Below are 25,169 nucleotides of genomic sequence, written 5' to 3' on the forward strand. Positions count from 1 at the left end.
TATCAGTTCAATCAAAATCATTTTTCTTATCTAATTTGACTTTTTAAAAATCAGAACGCACAAGTACTCAAATATTAAGGATATATATTAGTGGCTTTAATATTAAAAGACCATGTTTCACTAATATAGTATAATACTTATCCTCTCACCAGGATGCCAATTAGTAGAAATCCATCTGTTAAAGGAATGGAACTAACCATTTTTCTCATTTTGCATCAATACAATGAAAACATGGAACTGAAATCACATTTTAGTCATGATGTTTTTTCAGTAAAGATGTTTTAAAATAATTTTGTGAAGGAAAGACAATGTGTTCTTGATAGAACTGACTAAACTTGATGATAGAATATAGTAAAACATAAGAAAGAAGCTCCAAAGTTGGAGTTGAAGTTAAATTCTGAATAAATAATTCAGTCAATATTTAAACATTCTAAGATGATTTTGGTTGAGAAATCAACAGTATCATTGGCAGCATCAATATGAAGAAAGTATTTCAAAATATAATGAAACATAAGGCATACACAAAAAATTTTAAAGGACTAGGATTCATTCCACAAATAATAGAAGAAATGAACACCAAGAAAAAAAAATTTTATTGGGGATAATAAAAGAGCACAAAAATAGAATAATTGTATTACATGTACATGAATATTACACAGCAGCAAATGAAAGAATCATAAAGAAAAGTTATGATAGCAAAAATATATATATGAAAATAAAAATTAAAAGAAGGCAAAAATGTGATCAATGAGTAATACTTGAGAAATAATGACTAGACTTGGACATTGTATATTAAAGGAAGATAAAGTTCAATTAGCTATGGGAAATCTTTTAAAAAACTAAAATAACCTGAATAATCTAAATACTGTCTTTTCAGCCTTATGTTTTAACAATGATGTGTGCAAGTTTATGAAATGTACCTTTTGTCACCCACAGATTTTGTGACCTGTTATACAACAGATCTTCAAGCTGCTTCGTTAATAACATTCCCCACATCATCATAAAATATCTGAAAAATGCATCCCCTCTTAAAGGAAAAGTCATCATCTGAGCTGCATTTGAAAAACATTGGGTCATAGTACTCAAACCTTCACAGAACTTCTGCATATATGGGTGGCAATAATATATAAAACATTGGAACATAAAAATATCTATACTATAGCCAAAGGACAATCTTCCAGATGCAGTAGGTTGATGTTACACTGCAAGAGTTTTAAAGTCACATGGATACAAGGACACTGGAACACATTTATGCACTAGTTACAGCGACTCCAATGACAGTGGGAGTTACTTGTCATTTAAACCAGTAATAGTTGCTATGAGTACACCTTAGGTCAAAATGGATTTGATTCTGTAGTAATAGGAGAAAGAATGGCACCACATTGTACATATGCTGAATCTTAAGAGTCCAACTGGTTGGCTTTATTTGCTACAGTAAAGGGGAGGTAACACTTCGGCCACAGGGTTTGTTCTGTTTAATTGAAGGGCAAGAGCGAGTCCATTGGCCCAAGCACAGATGAATCCACAAACGTTTCTGTCACCATCAAAACAATCTGCTGTTCTTGACTTTTCCCCAAATCACCAAGAAGCAACATCAAGTGTCAGTCAGTGATTGTGCAGACTGCATTTTCCCAAAGCCCGTGCTTGGGTATAGTCCTACTTCTCTTCCATTCTTCCCATAGCACTCCCGATGTAGCGCTCCTTCGTGAGATTTTGCTTACTCCTCTTTTCCCAGAGAGGGAAATCCCGGAGCCTCGGGTGCAATAGCAAGGCTGGCACCGGATGACAGCAGAGGATGAGGAACGGCCCCTTAGGGTCGGTTCCTGAGTCTCCGGGATGGGACGTTAGGAACGCGCAGGCCCAGCAGGGAGAAGGGCTTCCCAGAAACAGCTGCTGGGCCCTGGCAGTCGGTTCCCCCACTGCCGTCCTGCCAGGCTCCAGGACCTCCCCAGGAACGCGGGGTTATAAACTGATGACCAGTGGGCACGTCCACGGGCGCTACCCCTTTCCAAGCATGGCCAAGTGTGAGCAGGTGGATATATGGATGCACGATTGTGCAAAAGAGATTATTTTTGTTGATTTTATTTATTTATGTATTTATTTTTGCGCTAAAAGTTACATACCATATGGAATTGTGCTTTGTCAGAATTCCCTTTCCTTCTAGAGAAGGCTTTTGAATAATTCAAGAATCAGCATCCTGGCCTGGATCACTGCTTGGGATCTTCCCTCTTTCCTTCCCTAAGGCAGCAGCAGCTCGCTCCCACTCTCCCGCCCTGCTCCTCCCTCCTCTCCCAACTTCTCCTCCCGGCTTTCTGCAATCTGGGAGGGGTGAGCTGTCTGGCTTATCTTGCTTCCCCGGGAGGGCCCCTCCTCCTTACAGGGTGGACGAGCTCTGCTTGTAGTCCCTCAGGATGACAGAGGCGTAGGTCCCGCTGGGAGGGGTGCACAGCACCGACTCCGACACGGGCGAGCTGGGCACCGAGCTGCCGGAGGCCACGGAGTCTCGGAAAGGTGACGGGGGCGTCAGGGCCGGAGAGTCCTCCGGGGTCAGCCTGCTGGCCGCCTGCGGGTCCTCCTCCTCTTCCAGCTCGTCCTCCTCCGTGTCCCCTTCCCGCGCGTGCTCGTACACGTACTCCTGCAGCAGCTTGAAATTCTCGCTGTGGTCGTCGTCCGCTGGGGGGGAGGCTGGGTCCTCCCCGAAGGTGCTTAGCTGCAGGGGCAGCATCTGCAGGTGCTGCGGGGGGGGCGGGGGCGGGAACAGTGCGCAGCCCGTTCCCCTGCGCCTCGGGTCCGGCCAGCACCGCGTGCAAGTCCGGGATCCCCGCGCCGCCGAAGCTGCCCCCCACTCCCTGAAGCTGGTCCGTCAGGAATTTCTGTTGGGGCGGCTGCTGCTGGGGGGACTGCTGCAGGGGAGGGGGCAAGCCCTTGGGGACGACCGGGTCGGCCAGGAAGAGGGGCGTCTCCTCTGTGGTCAGGTGCAGGGGCGGCACGCGTCGGTGCACCGCCATGGAAGGGCTGCTGGGAGGGCTGAAGCCAACCGGCTGGGCGTCCTCCTCCTCCTCCACGTTGTAAAGGGTCTTGGTGCTGGTATCTGAAAAGGTCAGGCTCTTGCCGGAGCCTTGGTAACTTTTAGTGAGGGGCTTGATGACGGCCGTTTGGTTGCAGGCCGTCTCATTGGTCTTCACGTGCACAGAGAGGCGGTGCCACATGTGCTGTCCCTTGGGCACCTGTCTTCCACCTGGTTCAGACCATGACACAGACTTGCCATTAGAACTATGAATAAAATAGAGATGGGTTTATTGGCAGATAGCATGCAGGAAGGATGAAATATATAAATACCAACCCCACACGAACCCTGCGCAATGCAGGGCTCTACCCTAAACCCTCCTTCCACACCCACCAGGCTGTCCTTACTACAAATCAGACAACCAAACTGCAGGCCCTGGAGGCTGCCTGTGAAGCTGCTGCCAGGGAGTGCCCCCCCCCCAGAAGGAGCCGTTGGAAAGAAAAGCCTGTCTGTTGCAGAAAGAGCTATTTTAGCAGATTTTAAAGTCACCCCTCCAACTCACCCCACACATACACTCTAAGGAAATAACTTTTTTTTTTCAAATGAAAGCTTGTGTATGGTTCCTCAACTGGAGGAAGGAAATTAAAGAAAAAAAACCTGTTACATATCAATAACAGCATAGCGACTTTCATCTTTGGGAAAATCAAGACCCCCATATTAAGCTTCTGTCACTTTCTGAGGGACTGCAAAGTAGGCCCTCTCAGCTGCCCATTCTGATAAATGAGTATTCCTGACCACACACGCGGCACCTGGACGAAACAGGAAAAAGCAGATGACGGGAAAACCCACACCCACGATCTAAGGGGTTTCATAACCTTCCATTTTCTTTATCTCAAAATATCATGACACATACAATGGATCGCAATTCACATAAGACCCTGATTCGTGGTTTCAGATTTTCACCCTGGGAATATTCAGGGAGGTGTGTTTGACACAGAGTGGGGAAACCCAGCAAAATATTAATGCTCACATGGTGCTTTAGTCCTTCAACAGATTCTGATACGAATGAGAGACAAATGAAGATTTAGGAAAAGCAGCAGTCGCTGAGACAGAGGCCTCTGTCTGGACCATTTCCCCCTAACCTCGGTACAGAACAATCCTGGGGCCCAGGAGTCTCCTTGCCTTTACCAGATTTCAACTTCATGCACCCTCATAAAACCAATCAAATGGAATGTCTCTCTGAGGAAGGAAAACAATGAAATGTACTGTAAACATATACCACAGACTCTGTTCTGTAAATTGTAAGAATTCTGGGCTTGCTTTTGGACCTTGCTTATTTTTTGTATAACTTTTAGCAGATGGTGGTACCTCACCAACACATTCTAATAATAACAACAGTGTTAATACTTAAAAATAAGTCACTTCTTCTATTTTTTTCAGTTTGCTTTTCTCCTGCATATCCATTAAAGTAACAGAGAAAGCCACACAATAAGAACATTTATGACATTTAAAGAAATAGGAAAATGAACATTTTTTTCCTTATGTGAAGGTGTAAAATAGACTATTCTACATCAAGTATTTTGTTTATAAAAAAGTAGCAAATGATGAATTGTTAGCATAATGGTTATTTAATCATTTTAAATAAACAAGACTAAAAGCTTCAAAAATTATATGACTGCCATATTAATGATGATATTAATAATTTGACACTTCATGTTTTGTAATATTGAAAAGTAAAGTGAGCCAAATAAGTACAGATTAGTGTAGAAAATCTGATATGCAGTCTGGAAAAACCTGGATGTAGGGATCTGAAATACATATAACATATAAAATTTTGACCTTATTATTTGGAAAGAAGGTTATTCTTCAACTTATCTGATAATTCAAGCTATAGTTTTAATTCTCTAAGTAAAAAAATCTCATCTCTAAACTAATACATCAAAAATAATGTTTCACATATATGTTTCATACACTATTTGGTAATCTATAAATGCTTACAAATTCTAAATTTTTAAATTATGGGCTTCCATGCTATCTTATTAGTATAGTCTCTTCTGAGTTGAACTACATAAAGAATAAGGCAGTAGTGTCCCTGGAAAGAAAATAATCACCTCTCCAGCCGAAAACCAAATCAGAATCCACAGCTCTTTCTCTGGGTTTAAAACTGCGGTAAGCAAACCTCCCAGGTCTGTTTTTCCGAGTTGTCAGCACCCACCACTCAATATACATTTCCTTGTGCATTCAGCATGCCTCTTGCAAAAATTATAAAACCTTCGGTTTATCGTTACCTCCTTCACATAAGCCTCACTAACCCTTCCAACTCACTGCTTTACATCAATTTCAATTGTAGTTGTAAAGCCTTTCTCTTTCCCAAGGCCCACCCCTTCATATTCATTAATAAAATCATTAAACTAAGATGCCGGCATGTGCCTCCACTTAATTTTTTGTGTGTATTTAAAAGGAGTATCCCGAGGGCTACTTTTCACCTACCTTAGAAACCCCAAGCAGGCTTAGAAGCCTTGATAACACATTTTCCAGTACCCTCTTCTTCAAGGAAAATGTCTCCCTGTATTCCTGAGAAGCCTTCAGGTGACTCCCCTAACTGTACTCAATCACATAGCTGTCTTCCTCAACATCCAGGGGTCCATTAAGGCCCTGTTTCTATGTTATACATGTCCATATAGTGACCATATTAATAATGATCTTGCAGGTAGATATAATCGCTATTTAGTTCTGTTTTCATTGAACCCAGTTTTTATTTTTTGTAATGAAGGATTTTCACGCTAGCTGTCAAAATTAGTAGCTTTCCTGGCCCTCAGAGTCTCACTCTAGATTTGCTGTAAAGTTCGGTTTAATTAGGAAACAGATCTCATCACCAGGGCATTTATCAGATTACAAAAATTAGACTAACATTTTTTTGAGGGACAAAATAAATTGTTCCTTGAAAATCAGAAACTATAAAGAACAATGTATCATCTCGCAGAAATTGCAGCACAAAGTAGAAGCTTTGGTCTTCCAGGATTTCTTACCTGTGGGCACAGACACCCTGAATGGGCCACGAATTTATGCCTTCAGCATTGTTTTTAGATCGAATAAAGGTTACTTCTTTGTTCCTGTTTGTCCATGTGCTACTGGGATTGATCCCAGGACCTTCACATTGAGCTATATCCCCAGCTCCTTTCTTACTTTCATTTTGAGACTGGGTCTTGCTATGTCCCTAAATTACTCAGGCTGGGCTCAAATTGCTAATGCTCTTGCCCAGCCTCCCAGAGTGATATATAGGGACATATAGGAATACAGGGGTGTTCCATTATGCCCAATTTATTTTTAAATGCCTGTGAATGCTGTTTTGATAAAGTAGACTGTGAGATACAAATATAAATAAATCCTGACTACCTTTCATTGTTTTCTGTATTTAAATGATCACAAATAAAGTTAAGTACTATCATTAGTTCAAATAAAGGCTTAATAACTATTTTGATGTGAAATCGGAGCATTCTATTTGAGAAGGCCATGATGCTAAGAAGAGAAAACTATGAGGCAGAAGTATATAAGTTATGGTCATCATAAAAGAATATATTTATAAAAATTCAATAGTACTATGAAATATTACTTTTATTTAACTCCAGGTAACTTTAATATCTCCTGCTTCAGTACAAACTTCAGTCTGTCACTTAATTTTACTTGATTTCTTAATGTTGAGTAAAGCATCTGGTTTAGAACAGACCACATAATTGTTACAAAACATCCTATCCTTGTTATTTTACTTCAAAAGACAGACCCAAAATAACCTCCTACTTGAAGATCAAATGAAGCATATTTGGGGCAAATATCTCTGGTGGCTAAATAAATGTATTGGTATCAAAGTATGGGAGGGAATGGCCAGTAGGCCTACAGGAAGTGGGGATGTGTAGGATTACACATCATTATCTCATGCAGAATTAAGCAGCCCAGGAAGAGCAGTTCCAATTACAAACAGGGTCAGGATCTTGCTTTGATTTTTGTTTCATTAGATAAGCACCACAATCCCCCTGAACACAAAATTCAATATTTATCCCACTTTAGAGAATAGTTGGGAGTGGATGGTGTAAACAGATGAGTGTATCTGGCGTTCTGAGCAATACTGTCTGTTTTATTTGTTTGAGTAAGCACTAGTTACATCTGCAGAGTATGCTCTGCTCTCTGCTCCAGAGAGTTCTAAAAGGGAAATAACAGTGGGTGGGTGCTTGCTCTCAGGAGGGAAGCATCACGTGCACGGAAGCTCCTGAAGAGGAAGGCTTACACATCACCTGTGTTCCGCGCGTCCCATAAGCACACCTGTGTATGCTGCTGGGCCTCTAGTGTCACAACAGAGATAAGAGCTCAGCTCACAGAAAGCTCACAGGCAGGCACGAACGGGCCATGAAGAAGGGAGACTCATTCCTTTGAACAGGAGGATATAACATTTATTTCCTTGGAAATCACATGGAAATGGAAACAGGAATTGCCATTGAGCTCCATTACGGAGAGAATGGGTTGCCCCCCCAAAAGAACCCATAACCCCCTGCTACATTAGTTCCCACAGCTGCAGCTGGGTGTGGTGCCACCTAGAGCTGAGACTGGCCCAAAGGGATTCTGGAGTTGGGGCCATCCACACGCTCCCCACTGTGTGTCAGCCAGCTGGCCCCAGAGTTGGTTCCTGGAGACTCTCAGCTATAGGACTTACTTGAAACCATTTGAGTAACACTTGTGTTTTTGCTGGCAACCCCAAGGTGATCATCTATCTGAAGGACTCCATTGACTCCATATCCACTTCATGAAAATTCTCCAGAAAAATCTACTTATTCACTATGTATTCTCCAACCTATGCACCTCTCTGAACAATTTCCTGCCTTTTGAGTCACTATTTGTTGTGAGGTAGAGAGTCTCTGAACATATTTTTGAAGAGAAATGCTTTTTTATTATATGAGAACTTGGTGGTTTCTGTTCCTATTAAATTATAAATAGCATTATGAATTTTATCCCTTTCCCCTCTAATTCTAACTTCATCACAAGCAATTTAGAGAACTTTTGGCTTGCCGAAATTTATAATATCACATCTAAATCTTGAAATCAATTTCATCACATATCCTCAATCTATATAATACAGGATGCACCAAAGACAGCACAAAAACTCACTGCTTTCATTAAACCCAGTGCTTTCTTTAATGAGGCAGTAAAGGCACCCACAGGTTAAATATCTCATCAGGACTTGTGAAGCATCTAAGTCCCCTCTATTTTTTTCTGAATATACTGTCTGCTGTTCTGTAAAAATTCTTACATCAGTCTTAAAATAAATAGAAAAATTTTGATATTCACTAAATTTTTTCCAAGTAAAATTTAAATGTCTTTGGCTCCACTTAATCATGATTTACTGACTGACAAACGAAAGTCTTATGCCAAAGTTTATTAAGACACCATGTTGGTACCAGAGCATCGCCTAAGCAGAGTTGTACAGAGGCATTTATATCCTTGAGGAAGTACAGACAAGACTCTATTGCATACCCTTTGAAGGGACTTCAGGGCAAACACTATCCTTTGTCCCATGTTGTCTGCTTCCACACTCGTCATTTAATTGCAAGGCACTTGATACGCTTCAGCTTTATGTGAAGCCCTGAAAATAAAGGGCAGTTGCACTGCTCTACCGGGATTATTCCTCGGGGAGAAGATAGACCTTGTAAGACTGTGATGATCCAGTTTATTTCCAGCATGAGTCCCGTTGCCTTGCTGTTCACTAAAACAGTGGGAACTGAAGGTCAACTGAAAGAACATATCTTTCTCTTTCTTCTAACTTTGTGTAAACAAAGCTAAATATATCCAGTTTTAGGCTATAATGCACAACTTAAAAAGCCACTGATCTGTTCCTGATCCTTTATAGTTTCAAGAGGGAAAGCTTAAATGGACATTTCGAAAGTTCTTAATGACTGACCTGTTATCTTTGCTGAGATTTGTATTATGTTTTTGACACCCACCACAGATGAACCACATAGATGAACCTTGGCTTTCATGTTTGCATTTAGACACTCACCTTTAAGTCAAGAAATGTCAGTTGATTCTCTCTCTCTCTCTCTCTCTCTCTGTCTCTGGCCCTGCTGTCAGGAAGGACAAACACATCTACCCATTCACACCAATCCCTTTTGACAGGCAGCCAGCATCTGTCACAATTAGGATCTCCTTGCTGTGCCCTTGGTCAGATTCATGCCATGGTGTAGGAAATACTCATTGCCTTTGGACTTCAGAGAATGCATCCAGCCATACTAGAAGGGCTCTAGCCTTGTTATGCAGAAAGGGCTCCTACTACCTCCCGAAACACAATGGCAGGACTTCTGTGACCGTGTGCTGTGAGGATCAGGATGAGTTGGTGGAGACCATACTCTTTCTTTCTAGGCCTTTAAAGGGAATAGAAGAAAGGCAGACTACATGCTCCCCAGTGCACTTGACCAAGAGAAGAGAAGAGAAGAGAAGAGAAGAGAAGAGAAGAGAAGAGAAGAGAAACATCATAGCCCCATTTACCAGCCCCTTTGTCCAGGTCAGTAGCAGACATTGGAACAAATTGGGCTCTGCTCATCTGAAGAGCTATGTAAGCCTCAGACCCCTCATCAGTGGGCTCCCTCCTGCTGCAGGAATGTGTACCTTTGACTCTCCCAGGAGTTTGAAGGGCTGTAAAGAAACAGCTGAAAATGACCACAGACTCCGTGCACAATGAATTGAACATGGTCTATGTTTGTTTTTTTTTTTTTTGTTAACTTAAAGAGACACTGTCAAGATCTAAAGGTCAAAAATTGGACCGAACATGCACTGTTTTTATCAGATGGAGAAATCTGATAAAAAAATCACCCAAAAGATTGGGAAAGTGACTACTTTTCCTTTTTTTTCATAAGCCTCACTTCTTGTGGATTCACAAAACATTTGTTTTGTGCTCCCCTGGTTGGGGAGACCCACAGCAGAGCTCCTACTGGCGCCCACCCCTCAAACTGCCATTATGAATCTCTTCCATCAATTTAAGCTATGGCTTTTACTTTAATGCAGACAGGATCATTTCAAACATTTGTACAACAGCAAAAAGGCAAAAAAAAAAAAAAAAAAAAAAAAGAAAAGGCAAAAAAAAAAGATGTTTGCCAAGGAGAAGCTGACAAATTTTTGAAGGGGGAAAATTCACTTTCAAGCCTGTGAGTGGGAGTCACAAACAAAAGTGAATCTCCAGAATCGGAAAAAGTGTTGCATTGAAACATAAAATAAGCAGAAAGACTGAGCTACCAACTTGACAGTGTCCTTTTAAGAAGGATGGACAATCAAATTAAGGCAGCCGTGCAAACAGTGGCACGTACGTGAGTTCCTCATTCTTGATGGCATGCACCACATCTGTTTCCATGTCAGAAAGTAGAAAAACCCAGGAGAGAGAAAGCAAGGGGCAAAACACTATATTTTCCATGCAGCTTTTCTTACACATTCACTGCAGTGTGGGGGTTTCAAAGCTGCACATGTGCCGACGGACACTGGCTGGTGGGCGAGAATTCTGGCTGCCTCTTCCTGAAGATTGAAAAGAAAAAGACACCCAGTGAGCGAGTGGTTATACATGTGTACAGGTTTGGCGATGACACACGACTCGGGCAGTGCTTGGTCCTCAAGCAGGGCTGGGCCTGGCCCCTGAGCTTTTCTCTGTGTTCTCTCCTCCTCCGTGTCCTGTTTGGACCCTGCACTGCCTGGCTGTTAATGGCTGCCAGACTTCTTTCTTAAAGCCGCGCCAAGGGAGTGCATTATTTCTTTTACCTGATGGGACCATCCCTCCAAGTGGCAGAGGCTTTTTCTGCTGCACTGGTCTGTCCTGGACTGGCCCTTTCCCTCTACTGTTGACACACCCTTCCTGGTGGTAGAGGACTTCAGCTCTGCTCACACTGATGTAGGCTGGGTCTCTACTCTCCGCTCCCCTTAAAGGAAGTCTGTGGAATTATACATGACACCATGACTTCTACTTAGTGCTAATTTTCTTCTACATTATTTTGTCCTGAAAGCGTCACTTCATATAAAATCACATTCATTTCTTGACATTGACAAGATGGAATATGTCTAACAGTGGACAGAGGGGAGCAGCAAGAGACTTTGCTGTGAGATGGGAGAAATCTGCCACACAAAAGGGCATTCCCTGGCTGAGTGTCTTCTTACACAACATATAGGGTGACTTCCCTATGGGCGCTCTTGGCAAGGAGAGAAGAGCACTAAAAAGACGTGACAAGGCTGACGAGGCCGCCGTGGGAGCCAGCCTTGCACTCCTTTATAACAATAAGGGGAATGATTTTCCCATTAATCCAGTGATACTTCAGGAAGTAGTGGGATAAAGTCTTCTTGCTCTCCTGCTACAGAAGAAGGTTTTCTGCCGTAGAAAAGAATTTCAAGGCCAAGATGTTAAGAGTGAACCATTAGTGAATGCTGTGGAAGTATGGATGAGGGTGGCTCGGTTTGGGGAAAAATTCCCATAGTCAGAAATGGAAAAAGTTCTGCAGTTGCCAATAGGGCTCCCAAATAACTCTCAAATGTTCTTTATTAGTCAGCATTTGGTCATTTACCCAAATCCCTGGTGATAATGCTCCAGTGTTAGTCAGAGAGGACTATAGCTAGTTCCACCAACTTCCTCTAAATCAAAGACCTTTCCCCTTCTCTTCTCTTCTCCCTCCCTCCCTCCCTCTCTCCCTCTCTCTCCCTCTCTCTCCCCTCCGTCTCTCTCTTCCTCTCTCTCCTTCCCTCTCTCCCTTCCTCCCTCCCTCCCTTCCTCTCTCTCTCTCTCTGTCTCCCCTCCCGCCCTGTCTCTCTCCCTCTCTTTCTCTCCCCCTCTCTTTTACCATCAAAGAAGATAGAGGAATAGAAACTCAGAAGAAAGAGAAGATATTGCAGGAACAGATCATGGACCTTCCAATGCCATGTCTTGCAGCTGAGGCCTGACAGGTACTGGGAAAAAGAAATATAAATTTGAAATTTTATACAAGAATATCCTAGAATTCCAAGTAGTTTTTCACTACTTAGAAACAAGATAATTGTTGAATTTATAAGGAGGAATTTTTTTCCATAGCATAGTTGAATACAAGTGAGAAAGCAAACCTGATCAATATGTACACTTCCATCCAGTTTGAGTCATTCAGTTAATCATAAAAGTTACACGATTTACTCAAAATAATTTAAAATCTTTGTCCAGAAATATGAAGTTGAAACACTTTCATTATGAAGAAAATGAGACAAAGAGACAATGTTTGCCATCAAAGTTGCCAAAACAACATATTACTGATATTCATTGTGTCCATCTGAAAGCGAAAAGATCATTACAGCAATGAACATCAGCAAGGAGATGACAAGGGATAAATGTTTAGATATGCAAGGGAAGTTAACAGGAAGCAGCATTTACCTGGTGAAAGACAAAAGAATATTTAAAGCATCTGGCTTTGCCTTGTGCACTGCCTGCATCTTCTGAGCCTTCTACACACACAGCCTGATCATGGCTGAGGAGAATGGGCCCAGGCAAGGTTGGCCTCAGGGGCCTGTGAGCAACACAGACAGATACCCAGGCCCTCCAAAGAGCCACACGCTCGATGTTTAGTGCTCTGTGATCACCATCTTGAGATTCTATTAATTTGATCGCTTAATTTCTGCTTTGGAAATTATGGTGGAGAGGAAAGCAGAGCATGCTCTGAGGCTGAGAACCTCAGGACACAGATACTCGCTTGTCGCTCAGCCTCCCTACCCTCCCTGGACAGGTCCTTGGCTTTTTGGCTTCTTGGCCCTGGGATTTCATCCCATCGGTCTCCTACTACCTGCCCCTACCCAGGGATCATCAACACCCTCCACTGCTGGCAGAGACCGGGACACGGGCCCCAGTGTGCCCAGTGGCATCGTAAGGACACAAATGGCAGTGGCTGTCTTGCCATGGACTGGCAGTGCCACTGAACATTTGGCAGGCAACCGGGCAGGGGTGAACTTCTTGCCCATCTTTTATCTGAATCATTTAGATGGACCACCTGTTAGTGTGGGATGGGCAGGAGGCATTAGGGAGAGGAAGTGACCAGATTGATGCCTGGGCACTTTGTGGGCTGCCTCTGCACCAGCCACAGAGTTGTGGCTGCGGTGCCTGAGTGGAGTATTGGGCCCTGAGAGGGAGCCCACTGAAGGAAGCATGACACTAAATGTCAAAAACAGAACAGCATGACTGGGAGGGGGCAAAACCACACAGATCAAAGGAAGATGCCTTTCTTGGTACCTTTAACACTGACTTTTTAGCCTGGGGCTCAATGTTTTCATTATGTGCTGGACCTTATAAGTAATGCAGATGTTCCTGTTTTCTGAGATGGACAATGGCAAAAACAAGGGGGCGCTGTCTCGACAGCCCAGAGACTCGATGTGTTGACCTAGAGCAGGTGCCCCGAGTGTGGCATTCCCTGGTCAGCAGCTACTTCTCTGTCCCCCAGGGACTGTGACAGGAAGTTCCACGACCTCTACAGCTGCCACTGACTTTGGGAACTACTGCTGTGTTTCGTGCCGGTGCTGTGGCTCCTTTGGGGGTTCCTGCCATACTGACAGCCAGGCTTCCCACAGTAACTCTAAGTAACCCCAAAGCCACCCTATTAACTATGGATGGAGGTAGATGAAGAGAATAGAGGGCCTCCTCCGTGATCCTGTTTCTTTATTCTCTGACTCTCACTTTGTATTGAAGTGAAAAACAAATGGCCCTGCGTTCAGATTTTGCTTTTCTCAAAGGGACAGTTTGTTAGAGGTTACAGGCCATGAATTCAAAATTCTGATGCCATTTTATTAACTCACAAAAGCTGAGAGAAGGGGCTTGACTTCAGGGTATTTTTAGCAATGGTAAAACCACATACTCAACTAATCAAAGGCTCAGCAAGCCAGAGCAAAAGCTTGGAGGGAAAAAGCGGCATATGGGGGCTTGTCAAATATAAGCACCAAATCTGTGCTTGAATCTTTTGGCAGAAAATGTGGATTTAAAGAGACCTCAGACGTTTAGTTAAAAAGATTACGCTTCAATTTCTTCTGAAAGCAAAAGTGACTTTCTCCCTCATTCTGTCTTCTTCCCTCTCCCTGTCTTACCTTTCTTTATAAAATCATTACTTATCATACACTAATAGTTGTGCACAGCTTTTCTACCTATTTCCAATGTCAAAATATTCCTTTGTGTATTACCCTCTCTTATAAGACTCTGTTTTAATGAATCATTTTATTTACATCAGATCACCCCCTTGTAGTTTCTGTGTCAGGATCTATTCTGTAAATGAACTTGGGAAGTTACTACAAGCAAGATTTACCAAGATTTACACAGTATGGTGTTAGCAATGGTCACTGGACAATCAGCCGGGAAACCTGGCACTCTTCAAATGGATAATCATTTTTTTAAGATTTAATTTTTATCCATAAAGAAGACATTGTACAGATGAAAGTAGTTCCAGACTACACACAGTAGTGCACGCATGTAGTCCCTGGACTCTGCGAGACTGAGGCAGGAAGACTGAAAGTCTAAGCTCAGCCTGGACCATTTAGCTATTTAGCGAGACCCTGTCTCAAAATAAAAACTAAAAAGGGCTGGAGGTGTAGCTCAGTATGAAGGCTCTGGGTTCACTATCCAGTACAACAAAACAAAAACCCCAACAACTTCCAAATAGCAAAATTCTGTTCTAGTTAAAGCCATTATTACTAATACCCTTCCTTTGAAGGAGGGAGAAACAAAGGCACCAAGAAGAGATGCAAATATTTTAAACATCAGCGTGTATTTAAATCAAATTAATTTATAGTATCTCAAACTTCACTTTCACTTTACTCATTGACTTCAGCTGTTTTTGTTACTCGACAATGTCAGTAAAACATAAACTGGCTTTTGTTCCCTCTTCCTTCCAGAATTTCTTTTTATTTTTTCCTTCTTTTTTCCCTTTTGTGACACGAAATGGATGTGTCAGGAGCAGGAATGAAGCCTTGGTACACAGTGGGATTATTTGTCTCCTCTCCGTCTGAAGCTGTCTCTATGGTAGGGCTAGAGGTGAAGCTACTTTAGCAGAGATAAAATGGTCCAGACAATTCCAGATGGTCAGTCTTAAAGCTATGTAAAGCTCACCGTGGAAATAATAATGCAGCAGCTGCCCAAACTAATTGTAAAGAATGACAACAAAAAAATATTTGAGACTATTTTAATAGCATATCATCAGTTTTTTCATTGTTGCTATAGATAATTTGGCCTTTGATTGCTCTCTAAAGCTAAATATGTATTTTCTATTATCTGAATTTTAATATTTATATCTCAGCATTTGCTCACCAGGATGGACAAGGGGGCTCTGATTCCATCTATAGGTCTTCTGTAAATCCTAATTTCTTCTACTCTTTCTGTTAATACACCCATGCCTAACAAAATACACCAAGGCTCTTTATATAAAACACAAATGCAATTCTTTCCATCAGAGGTGTAAAATATTACTCCATTTAAAATTTACTAATGATTAAGACTGAAAAGCTAATAAGAGACTGCAGAGAATGAGCTAATAATATTTAATTTAATTACACCACAGATTTGTTAAATATTAACATTTGCCTTATTAAAATCCTTTTGCTTTTGAAAACATTAACAATATGTTTAAAGCCTTTTACCTATCATTCTAAATGCTAATCCTTTCCTTTCATAAAGAAATTTTAGTATATTTCATCACTTGGCATATTTTAATACTTTTACAATGCATATTAATATGCAAGGGAAGTTAACAGGAAATAGCATTTACCTGGTAAAACATTATTGAAACAACTTCATTTCTTGTGAAAGACAAAAGAATATTTAAAGCATTTGTGATCATTTTTAGCAGATTATTAGGATATATTATATCCTAATAATCTGCTAAAGTATATATATATATATATATTAGTCATTTAACAATTTAACAACAGTTCTGACTTAAAAACTAGGCACAACCTACTTGCAACCTGCTTCTGGGACTTCGGACCCACATTTGGACTTGTGATGCAAGAACATGACCAGCAGTGGGCCTGAGGTGGCTTCTTCTGCAGTACACTAGTGTGATTTGTGCTGATTGTACTGTACAGGACTGTGGCTTTATGTTCTGTTATACATTACTGTGGCACATGTAAGAGTTATGCAAGTAAAAGCAAAGTCATCAAGTTGAAGTTTTGTTTGACCATCTCTTTGTTCTGAATGTTGTGATGTACATACTATAAACAGTTTCTTACTCAGTAACAAGTCCAGTCAATGACAGGCACAGGAACGGAACTCAGTTGTTAAAGGATGGACAGTGGTTAAATGAACCGCATTTCATTTCCATTCAGCAGGTACTTTTTGCACTGCATTCTGTTACTAGCTATAGCACTAGTCATTACTTAAACTGTATTGAATACATATCACATTATAAAACAATCCTTTCTCCACTGATGGTTATTTAGACTGTTTCCTACATTTTGCACTTTTAAACAATGCTACAACAAACATCCTTAGGAATGGCTCCTTGTACCACACGGAAGAGTTTTTCTGTGTTACAGCCATGAAAGCAGAATTGGTAGACTGCTGTGGATGTACGTTCACCTGCCTTGCATTACCAAACTGTTCTGAAACGTGCTTAGACAATTTACACTGCTGTGTGTGCATCCAAGCTGTTATTTCCAATTCTGTTTGGATTCTGGACTGTTTTAAAATTAATTTTTTATTATGATAATTTGTAAAGCATAAAAAGCACTCAATCTGATTCATACACTATTAAGCACTCCGATCAACTTTGTATCTAAAGGTATTAGCAGCCATTAATGATCATAAGGCAGATCAAGTATTTTATCACAAAACTACAAAATGGTAATACAGCTCTATCATTTTTTCTGTATTTGTCATCTAGATTTGTTTTCTAAAGAACTTTCCCCTATTTTCCACTTTTTGGCTCCTCTGAGATAGAGTTCCAAAAGAAAATCCTCTGCAAACCAGGTGAGTAATGATCACTGATGAGGAGGATACGCTGGTTTTCTAACATTCTCTAACAGCGAGTGGCATATCACCCAGGGCTCCATTTCTACTGTTATACTGTTTCCTTCGCTTTTCCAGGGATGTGGTCCTATTTCTTGGCATGCCTAATGGTATTTTCTATTTTATTTATAAAATAAGAGCATGCACAGCCCTGACACAGTGTTATCTCCACCAGAGTTGCTTTATCTCTTTCTCTGCGAAGTAGAGGGGAGCGATTGATTATCTGAATGGAATCGGTTCCTGAGCTCAGTCAGCTTTTATGCAATATTGATACGAATTGAATCAGGCTCCCACCCAGCTTACCTTTTCAGGATTATTAGCACAGATTCAGACTGTGGACTGGTCTAGCGAACTTCGTCTCTTGAGTTTTATCTCTTCTTTCTGCTTTTCAAAAATTTTCAATTCAGATATTTGGTTTCCTGCCGTACATGACTTCAGAATTAGGCAAATGTCTTGGCAAGGGAACTTGACCATGTATTTTAATGAATTTTGTCACTCCAGCCTCATGTGACTACTGAAAGTGTCTCAGGTGACTACTGAAAGTGTCTCAGGTGGGCGTCTTGCCTCAACACTGCAGAACTCCAGGAAAATCTAAGCTTTATGTCCAGGGCTTTGAGAAAATTTACCTTTTAATCTTTCTGGCCCATGCAGCTGTAGACATGAGCAAATGTTTTGAGAGAGGCTGTATCTATGTGAAATCCTCTCTGGCATTTCATTTTATCAACAATCCTATGTGACTGCACATGGGACTTCTGCCTTCTCTGTCCACTGCTCTCTGTCTGGGCCGTTCCCAGAGACTCCGCCTCCCATCAGGGCCCTAAACTGGCAAACATTTCTCTGGAAAAGATGGTGCAGAACAATCTCACTTCTCTGTAGTTTTAGTCTCTTTAACCTTGTCATCTCAGCACCTTCCTGATACTGTACACAGATTGTTTTTCTCTTCTATGTTGTGTTCCCAATTAGTTTTTTCTTTGGAGCTGTTCTTTTACACTCTATTCTATTCTACTAAGAAGCAAGTCTCATGAGAGTTATTAATTTCCTTTTTATTTTAGATTCATTTATTAGTACATGTTTATTTCTTAATTTTTACCAAATTAATAGGCATAATATGGCATCTTACTGTTTTTCCTTTTTCAATTTCTTTAATCATGTTTAGGTTTCTTAGTCTTCGAAGGGCCTTGAATACATTTTTTCACCATTCTGACATATTTATCAATTTCCCATAACAGCAGCCACATTGCAATGTATGTATCTCTGTTCTTTGCTTGTAACCCTTTCCACTTTTTATTATCAGTTATTGTGGTTACTTCTGATGTCTTAAACTAGGTAGGCCATATTCTTTGGGGATCAAAATCTATGTCAGATTAGGCACTATGTGCAACCTTATCCCTCTTTACCTATCCCGATGTTTGCAAATAATCAAGGAAACCATGTAATTCGTCATACAAACCAATTTCTTTTAAAAGAGGAGAGGGAAGGAAATGCTCTTAATTATGTCATGAAAAAAAAAACATAAACTTGAACTGTCCTTGGTATAAAAAGACATTTGGCCATTTCATTTACTATAAATATTGAATAAATGATTGCATATATCACAATAGAATAAAGAAATATTTTTAATATTTAAATAAGCCCAAAGAACTGTGAACTTCTGAATCAGCTTAAGAGTCACAGAGTTAAAAAACCATTTTTTGCTAATTCTTAAACACTTGTACCACTTGATATTGTAACACTTGATATTGAGTGCCATAAAAATGCTTAAATTTCAAGATATAAAAAATAGTATGTGTATATGGTAAAATAAGGAAATACATAGAAAGTGCTAAAGATAGTTTTTCTTTGTGTGTTAGTAGAACTGTACATAGGTTTTATGAGCCACCTTACATTTTCTAATTTGCCCACAATGAGTTTTTATTACTTGTAAATATGAAAATAAGCAAGGACTGTTATATCAAAAAAATCTGTCATAGCCTATAATTAAAGATTAAGATTATTTCTCTTTTTTTCCACTTTATCCAAATTACTAACATATCATGTGGGAGCTATGAAAATTTTTTGCTTAAAAAAAGAAATAAAGAAGGCCATGGATTTAGCTAGGTGGTGCTGCACCTACCTCACAGGTGTAGGGTCCTGAGTTCGATTTCTGGTACCAAATAATAATAATAATATTATTATTATTATTATTATCATTGTTATTGTTGTTAAAGTAAAAGTGCTAAAAATAACTGTTAAACTATATGATCAACTAGTAAACATTGAAAAATAGAATTTAGCTATTCATACTAATATTTGATATTATCTAGTACTAAAGTGTCTCATTTTAGAATTTTGTAATATAGTTAGCTTTTATGCTATAATTAATTTTATTGGTCATATATCTTATATGTACAATAAAAATGTTTGTTCTCACCTACAAGAATTTTTGCTAACAGCAAAGTAAAAGCCCAACATATGAAGGGAAAAAGCATCTCAGGTTATATAGAAGGGAAAGATATCCTGCTGTGTTTTCAGATAGATTTTAGGTGACAAACTACCAAGGTGAGACTATTTTATTCTGACACAGAAGGGGAGAGAAGATGATGAAAACAACTCACTACAGGCTAAAATCTTCCCCTCTGTATGTTTTGAATAACAAAAAGAAAGAAACCATTATTTAAGAGGCTTGAAATAAAAAATGTAATGATGACAAAAATGTATTTAGATCACTTAAAACTATAATTTTGTGAGGTTTCTTAAATTCTTGGCTAGCCTCAGTATTAGAAACGTATTTCCACTAAAGTTTATTTTATGCTATTATTTTTCTTTAGCAGACGCATCAATACTATTATGTCATCCTATCATACCTGCAAAAGAAGAGAACAGGCAATATCATACAATTTCTCTGACAGACTTACAAGTCACTAGAGCCCTAATAGAAATCATACCTCATAGCCTTTGGGCAAGTCAAAGGGTAGAAGATAAAATGCTATAAAAAGATTTCTACTTTCAGATGAGATTTAATACTGTGGTACAAATGAACTCTCTCACAGAAAACAACTAGAATAGCCAGACAAAATATTTTTCAAAGCTTCTTAAAGACATTAGGATGTTGTCATGACAACCAGAGTCCAAGGGATCAATAAGTCAGAGGAAGAGAACTTCAAAGAGGTAAGCAGATAATCTTTAAGCTATTTTCCCCTTGGGACATTTGATGATTCTTTATATAGGACTATAGGCTGAAAAACCAAACAGAAGATCTCAACAAATAGGCAAAGAAATAAAAAAAAAAAACTTTCAGTAAATTCACGAGTCATAAATTTTGAGTTTTAGCTAGGACTTAAGGAGCCAAAATTCTGGAGAGAGAGGGGAAAAGGAATGTGAGGCCAACACTTGATATAGAAATATCAACCTTAGGAATATGTGCAAATTTTAAATTGCAAAAATCACAGGATACAAAGTGAAGTGCAAGGTTAATGAAAACCAGAGTAACATTTTTGGACATCTCACAGTGGTGAGCAACATAAATTATACATTATGATATTTAAGGATAAGGGGTCCAAATCAACAGCCAGGACCCATGTTCTCAAACAAGACCCCTGGGTAGCTATGCCCTGGGAACTGGATATACCAAATGAAGTAGGACAAGTTTTATACAACTAATCATTTCAATCATAATTGCCTTACAACATGAAGAAAAACATCTGAGATCTTATAAGTACAGTCCCTGGCTGATGGTGGCTTGACTTAAAATATTTCAACTTTACAAGAGTACAAAGTGATTTAGTAGAAACTGTTTGAATTTTATCTTCTCCCTGGGCTGGCATGCCTTGTACTAGACTATGGCCAAGAAGGGCAATGACCATCACAGCTCCTCAGTACAATGTGCATTTTGAGAGGAAGTAACTGATACAGCAGTGATCTTTGCTGTTAGCATTTTTTGAATATTGTGATTTGTATTTTTGCAACCCAGCATGTCTATAAAACACTCATATTTCTATGCACATGAGATATTCGATACATAATTATAAATAGGCTTTGTGTTAGATGATTTTTCCCATCTGTAGATTAGTGTAAGTTTTTTGACTATGTGTAAAGTAGGCTAGGGCAAGGTATGAGGCTTGGTAGACATGTATTTTTGATTCATGATATTTTCAAGTTATGATGGGTTTACCATATGCATAATGCAGTCATAAGACAAGATGCATATGCATTTATTATGCAAAATAACAATAATAATGTAAAACCAAGGTGTAAAGTATGCATAGAAAAAGTGCGTAACAAAAAAAGCACAAAAGTTGACACACCATCAATATTACTAAAGTGTTTTACAATTCTTGCCTTGTTTAGAAAGTAATAAAACTGATTTATTTGAGATCATAAAAGGTTAGGGGAAATTTTTTGTAATTTTAACAATAACCATAAAAATAATAATAAAATTGTAGAGCTAAAAAAATTAATAGGGGGAAATGAATATTAAAATATTAGATTAATCAAAATTAAACAAAAAAAAGAAAATATGGAACATAACCCAGTGAGATGTAGAAAATAGTTAAAATGTGGACATAAACATGATTATGGAAGCAATTATATCCAATATAAATGAACTAAATATTCTAATTAAAAGGCAACCATTATCAGACTAATAACAAAATCAAACTATATGTAGTTTATGGGACATAAAATATAAAAACATTAAGAAGCCAAAAATCAAATGACAGAAAAGAGTATCATGCAAACACTAAGCAAAATGTAAAAATTTTTTGCTGCTAACATTGCACAAAGAAAATTTTGTGGCTCATGGACTACACAGGAGGAAGACAAAGGAGAGGTTTATGTTGGAAATTCAAAGCTCAATGATTATTATACAATACATGAGTATTTAAATATATTTTCTCATTTAACACAGTAATATAGAAAACATCCAATGCCCACTGTGAATTATTTCCCAAAAGCTTGGACTTAAGATGCATTGTAGTACTAAATGTAGAAGTCAACTCTGAGGAAAATGGAGCAATATGTTCATCACCCAAGAGGGAGTAGGAAAATATTTTCAACACTGAACACAAAAATAAATAACCATAAAGGGAAATTTAATAAATTAGATTGTATGAAAGTTAGAAACTCTCTCTCATTAAAAGATGTCTGTAAGAAAATGAAAAATAAAGACAGACTTACATAATACATGTAGCCAACAAACACTCATACCCAGATTATACAGTAAATAATAAAAATGAATGAAAACAATACAAATGAGTGAAAATTTGGATGGCATTTGACAACAGACAGTATATAAATGGCCATTTAGAACATGAAGAGATTCTTAAGATCATTAGTCATCAGGAGAGCCCAAATGGAAAAAATAATTAAATGTCTCTACACATTCATTAGAATGGCTAAATGTAAAAAGACTATCAACACTTAATGTGTCTTATAAATTCTTGATAGAATATGAAATTGAAAAACCATTGTGGGAATCTGTTTGATATTTTCTTGTAAGTTACATATATACTTGCTTTGTCATCCAGCAATTTCATTCATAGGTATGTACCATATGAAATAAAAATATAGGTCCTTAAAAAGTTATGTATTTATGTTGACTATGTTTGTCATGGTGAGTCATTATTAATCCATATATTATCAAAAGGAGAACAAATTTTATATTTATACAATGGAACACTCACTCAGCAATTAAAGGAAATGAAGTACAGTGATTCCTTGGTTCACAAACTTAATTTGTTTCACAATTCAGAAAAAGATGTCCAACTTTGTGTTCATGAGAGAAAGATGGATGCAGTCATGTTTATCACTCAATGTAGAGTTTGCAAACAAAAAACAAAATTTTGCCCAACGCTTCTGTTTGCAAACCAAATTGTTTTCAGACAAAAGCATTCATGAACCAAGGAACCACTGTACTGTCTGCAAGAATACAGATACACACTGTGCTGTTGGAAAGAATAGATGTATGCGAGAATATCTAGTATACATTTTTGTGTTTATGATGTTGAAGAATGGGCAAGATTAGTAAATGTGGCAGAAATCAGAACAGTGCTTTTCTGTTTCTCTCTAGTTGGGAGCAGCATAGATTAGAAAGGAACACTAGAAAACTTTTTAGGGTGATGGCAATACTCAAAGTCTTGATTGTATGTTGACTGTATGTGAGTATTTTATATATTTGTGCCAAATATATCAAACTACCATTACATCTATGCATATTAATTATGTAATTTTGCCTCAATAAAAAGGATATTAAATAAACAAATAAAAAGAATTGGAGAGAAAGTGTGTGTGTAAATAGCTACCTATAGATGGTATAATACATAAATATTAAGTCACTGAAGAAGAAAACCAAAGTAAGAAAACAAATGCTGAACTCTATACCTCAACAACTTTTCCTAAAATGAAAAAACATTATAACTATGTCTTAGTTATTTTTCTAATTGTCAAGTCAAAATACCCCACACTCAGAAGTAAAAGGAGGAAAGTTTTATTTTGGTTCACAGTTAGTAGAGGTTTCAGTTCTGAGGCAGAGAAGCATAGCAGAAGAACATCACAGGAGAGAAACAGCTCATGGTGTGGCACACAGAAGGCACTGAGCAGCAAGCAGCCAGACTTCCTTTCCCTTTCATCCCATCCAGGCTGCCAACATTTTAGGTGTGTCCCCCAGAGCTATGCTAATTCCAATCAATGGACTAATTTAGTATCACATATCTTTAGTCCCAGTATCACATACTCTAGATCAAGGCAGCTCCAAAAAGTCCCAGCTATGAATGCATGAGTCATTGCGGAGAAATATGGATACAAGAGAGAACACTGACCATTGAAAGAAAATGGATCCAGGACAACAAATCCCCAAAAATGTTCTAGTAAAATAAATGGGCTTTATAGAAGAAAGAAAGAGAGAAAGGAAGAAAGAAAGAAAAGGCAGACTACAGTGGTACCTTAGGTCATAAATGCTTTTGTTTGCAAACAATTTGATTCACAAAGAGAAGTGTTTGGAAAATTTGTGGCTTTGTTTGTGAACTCTGTATCAGGTAACAAACAGGACTGTGGCCATCTTTCCCACATGAACAAAACTGGCCATCTTTTCCAGAATCATGGAATGAATTAAGTCCATGAATTGAAGTACTAGTGTATTTTGGATGTCCAGGAAAACACAATGAGTATTCTATAAGGGAAGTAGTTTATCATCAGAATTTTGGCCAACAAATGTTTATGCTAAATTTGATTGAAATTACATGTTGAAAATACTTAAAAATGTGCATCCTGAATTATTTCCAGTAAAATTAACTTTTAAAGTAAAGGCCACAGAAGAAATTCTATCAACAAACAAAAATGAAGTGAATTTTATTCCCATGAGCTTTCCATGAGAAAGACACAAGTATTCTTGAACAGAGTCATAAATTTTAGACTGCTGAAGTTACTATGGGGATATCATCATAAGTACCAGAGGTGAGTGTCATACAAATTTTTAATTGTAGAATTAAAACTCAGTAAGGATTAGAAACTATAGCATCAATGATTATGTAGATAATATAAATATATTGAAACTAAAACAGGGAGATAGGAAGATCTTGGGCAAACATTTTAACTCTTCTCAGTAACAAGTTAGTAGTGGTAGTGGAGGTAGTGGTTATCTAGATCAATTCTGTGGCTATTGTGGAATGATATAAACATACACTTATGAAATTTTCTGATTATCTCATCTCCTGTTTTCTTGGAAACTTGGGAGTCTCACTGTAGAAGAAAGAAAATATATATGTAGTATGTAATAATACACGAGCTCTCCATGAATTTCTGGATTAGAAAGGCTGAGAACAGAAATAATTCTTAGGCCACTGGACATTAATTTTAACCTGTATCTTAAGACCTTCTACTACATAATTCTCTGTTTTAGGACAATAAGATGTTATATAGAGAGAGCATGTTGATAAAAAGAGCGTGATGGGAACATTGCAGGTATTGTGGTCTCTACTATGGAGATAAAAAGTTTTACCTTGTGAAAAAAAAAGTAAATGAGTAAAATATGATGTGTTTCCATGGGCCATAGAGCATCAGTCCCGAAGAAAAGCCTTTCAGAGCCAGGTGGGATCTGTTTCTCAGTGTTCCCACCACCCACCTCCTTCCCACCACTCAGTCCAATGCCAAGTGCAGGGCTTTTATTTCTTG

General features: G+C 38.8%; 1 protein-coding gene across 1 annotated transcript in view; it reads right to left on the reverse strand.

The window, feature by feature from the left end:
- Nucleotides 1-654: 654 nt before the first annotated feature.
- Nucleotides 655-25,169, reverse strand: part of Grm1 (glutamate metabotropic receptor 1) — a 386,786-nt gene continuing 362,271 nt past the window's right edge. Inside the window, 2 exon segments of the mRNA XM_010626642.2 lie at nt 655-2,762; nt 2,764-3,273. Of these exon segments, the coding sequence (XP_010624944.1) occupies nt 2,375-2,762; nt 2,764-3,273 (898 nt within the window). The 3' untranslated portion in view covers nt 655-2,374.

The sequence above is a fragment of the Fukomys damarensis genome, unplaced genomic scaffold (genome assembly GCF_012274545.1).
Source record: "Fukomys damarensis isolate Sample0158 unplaced genomic scaffold, DMR_v1.0_HiC HiC_scaffold_14, whole genome shotgun sequence".
NCBI classification, from domain to species: Eukaryota; Metazoa; Chordata; class Mammalia; order Rodentia; family Bathyergidae; genus Fukomys; species Fukomys damarensis.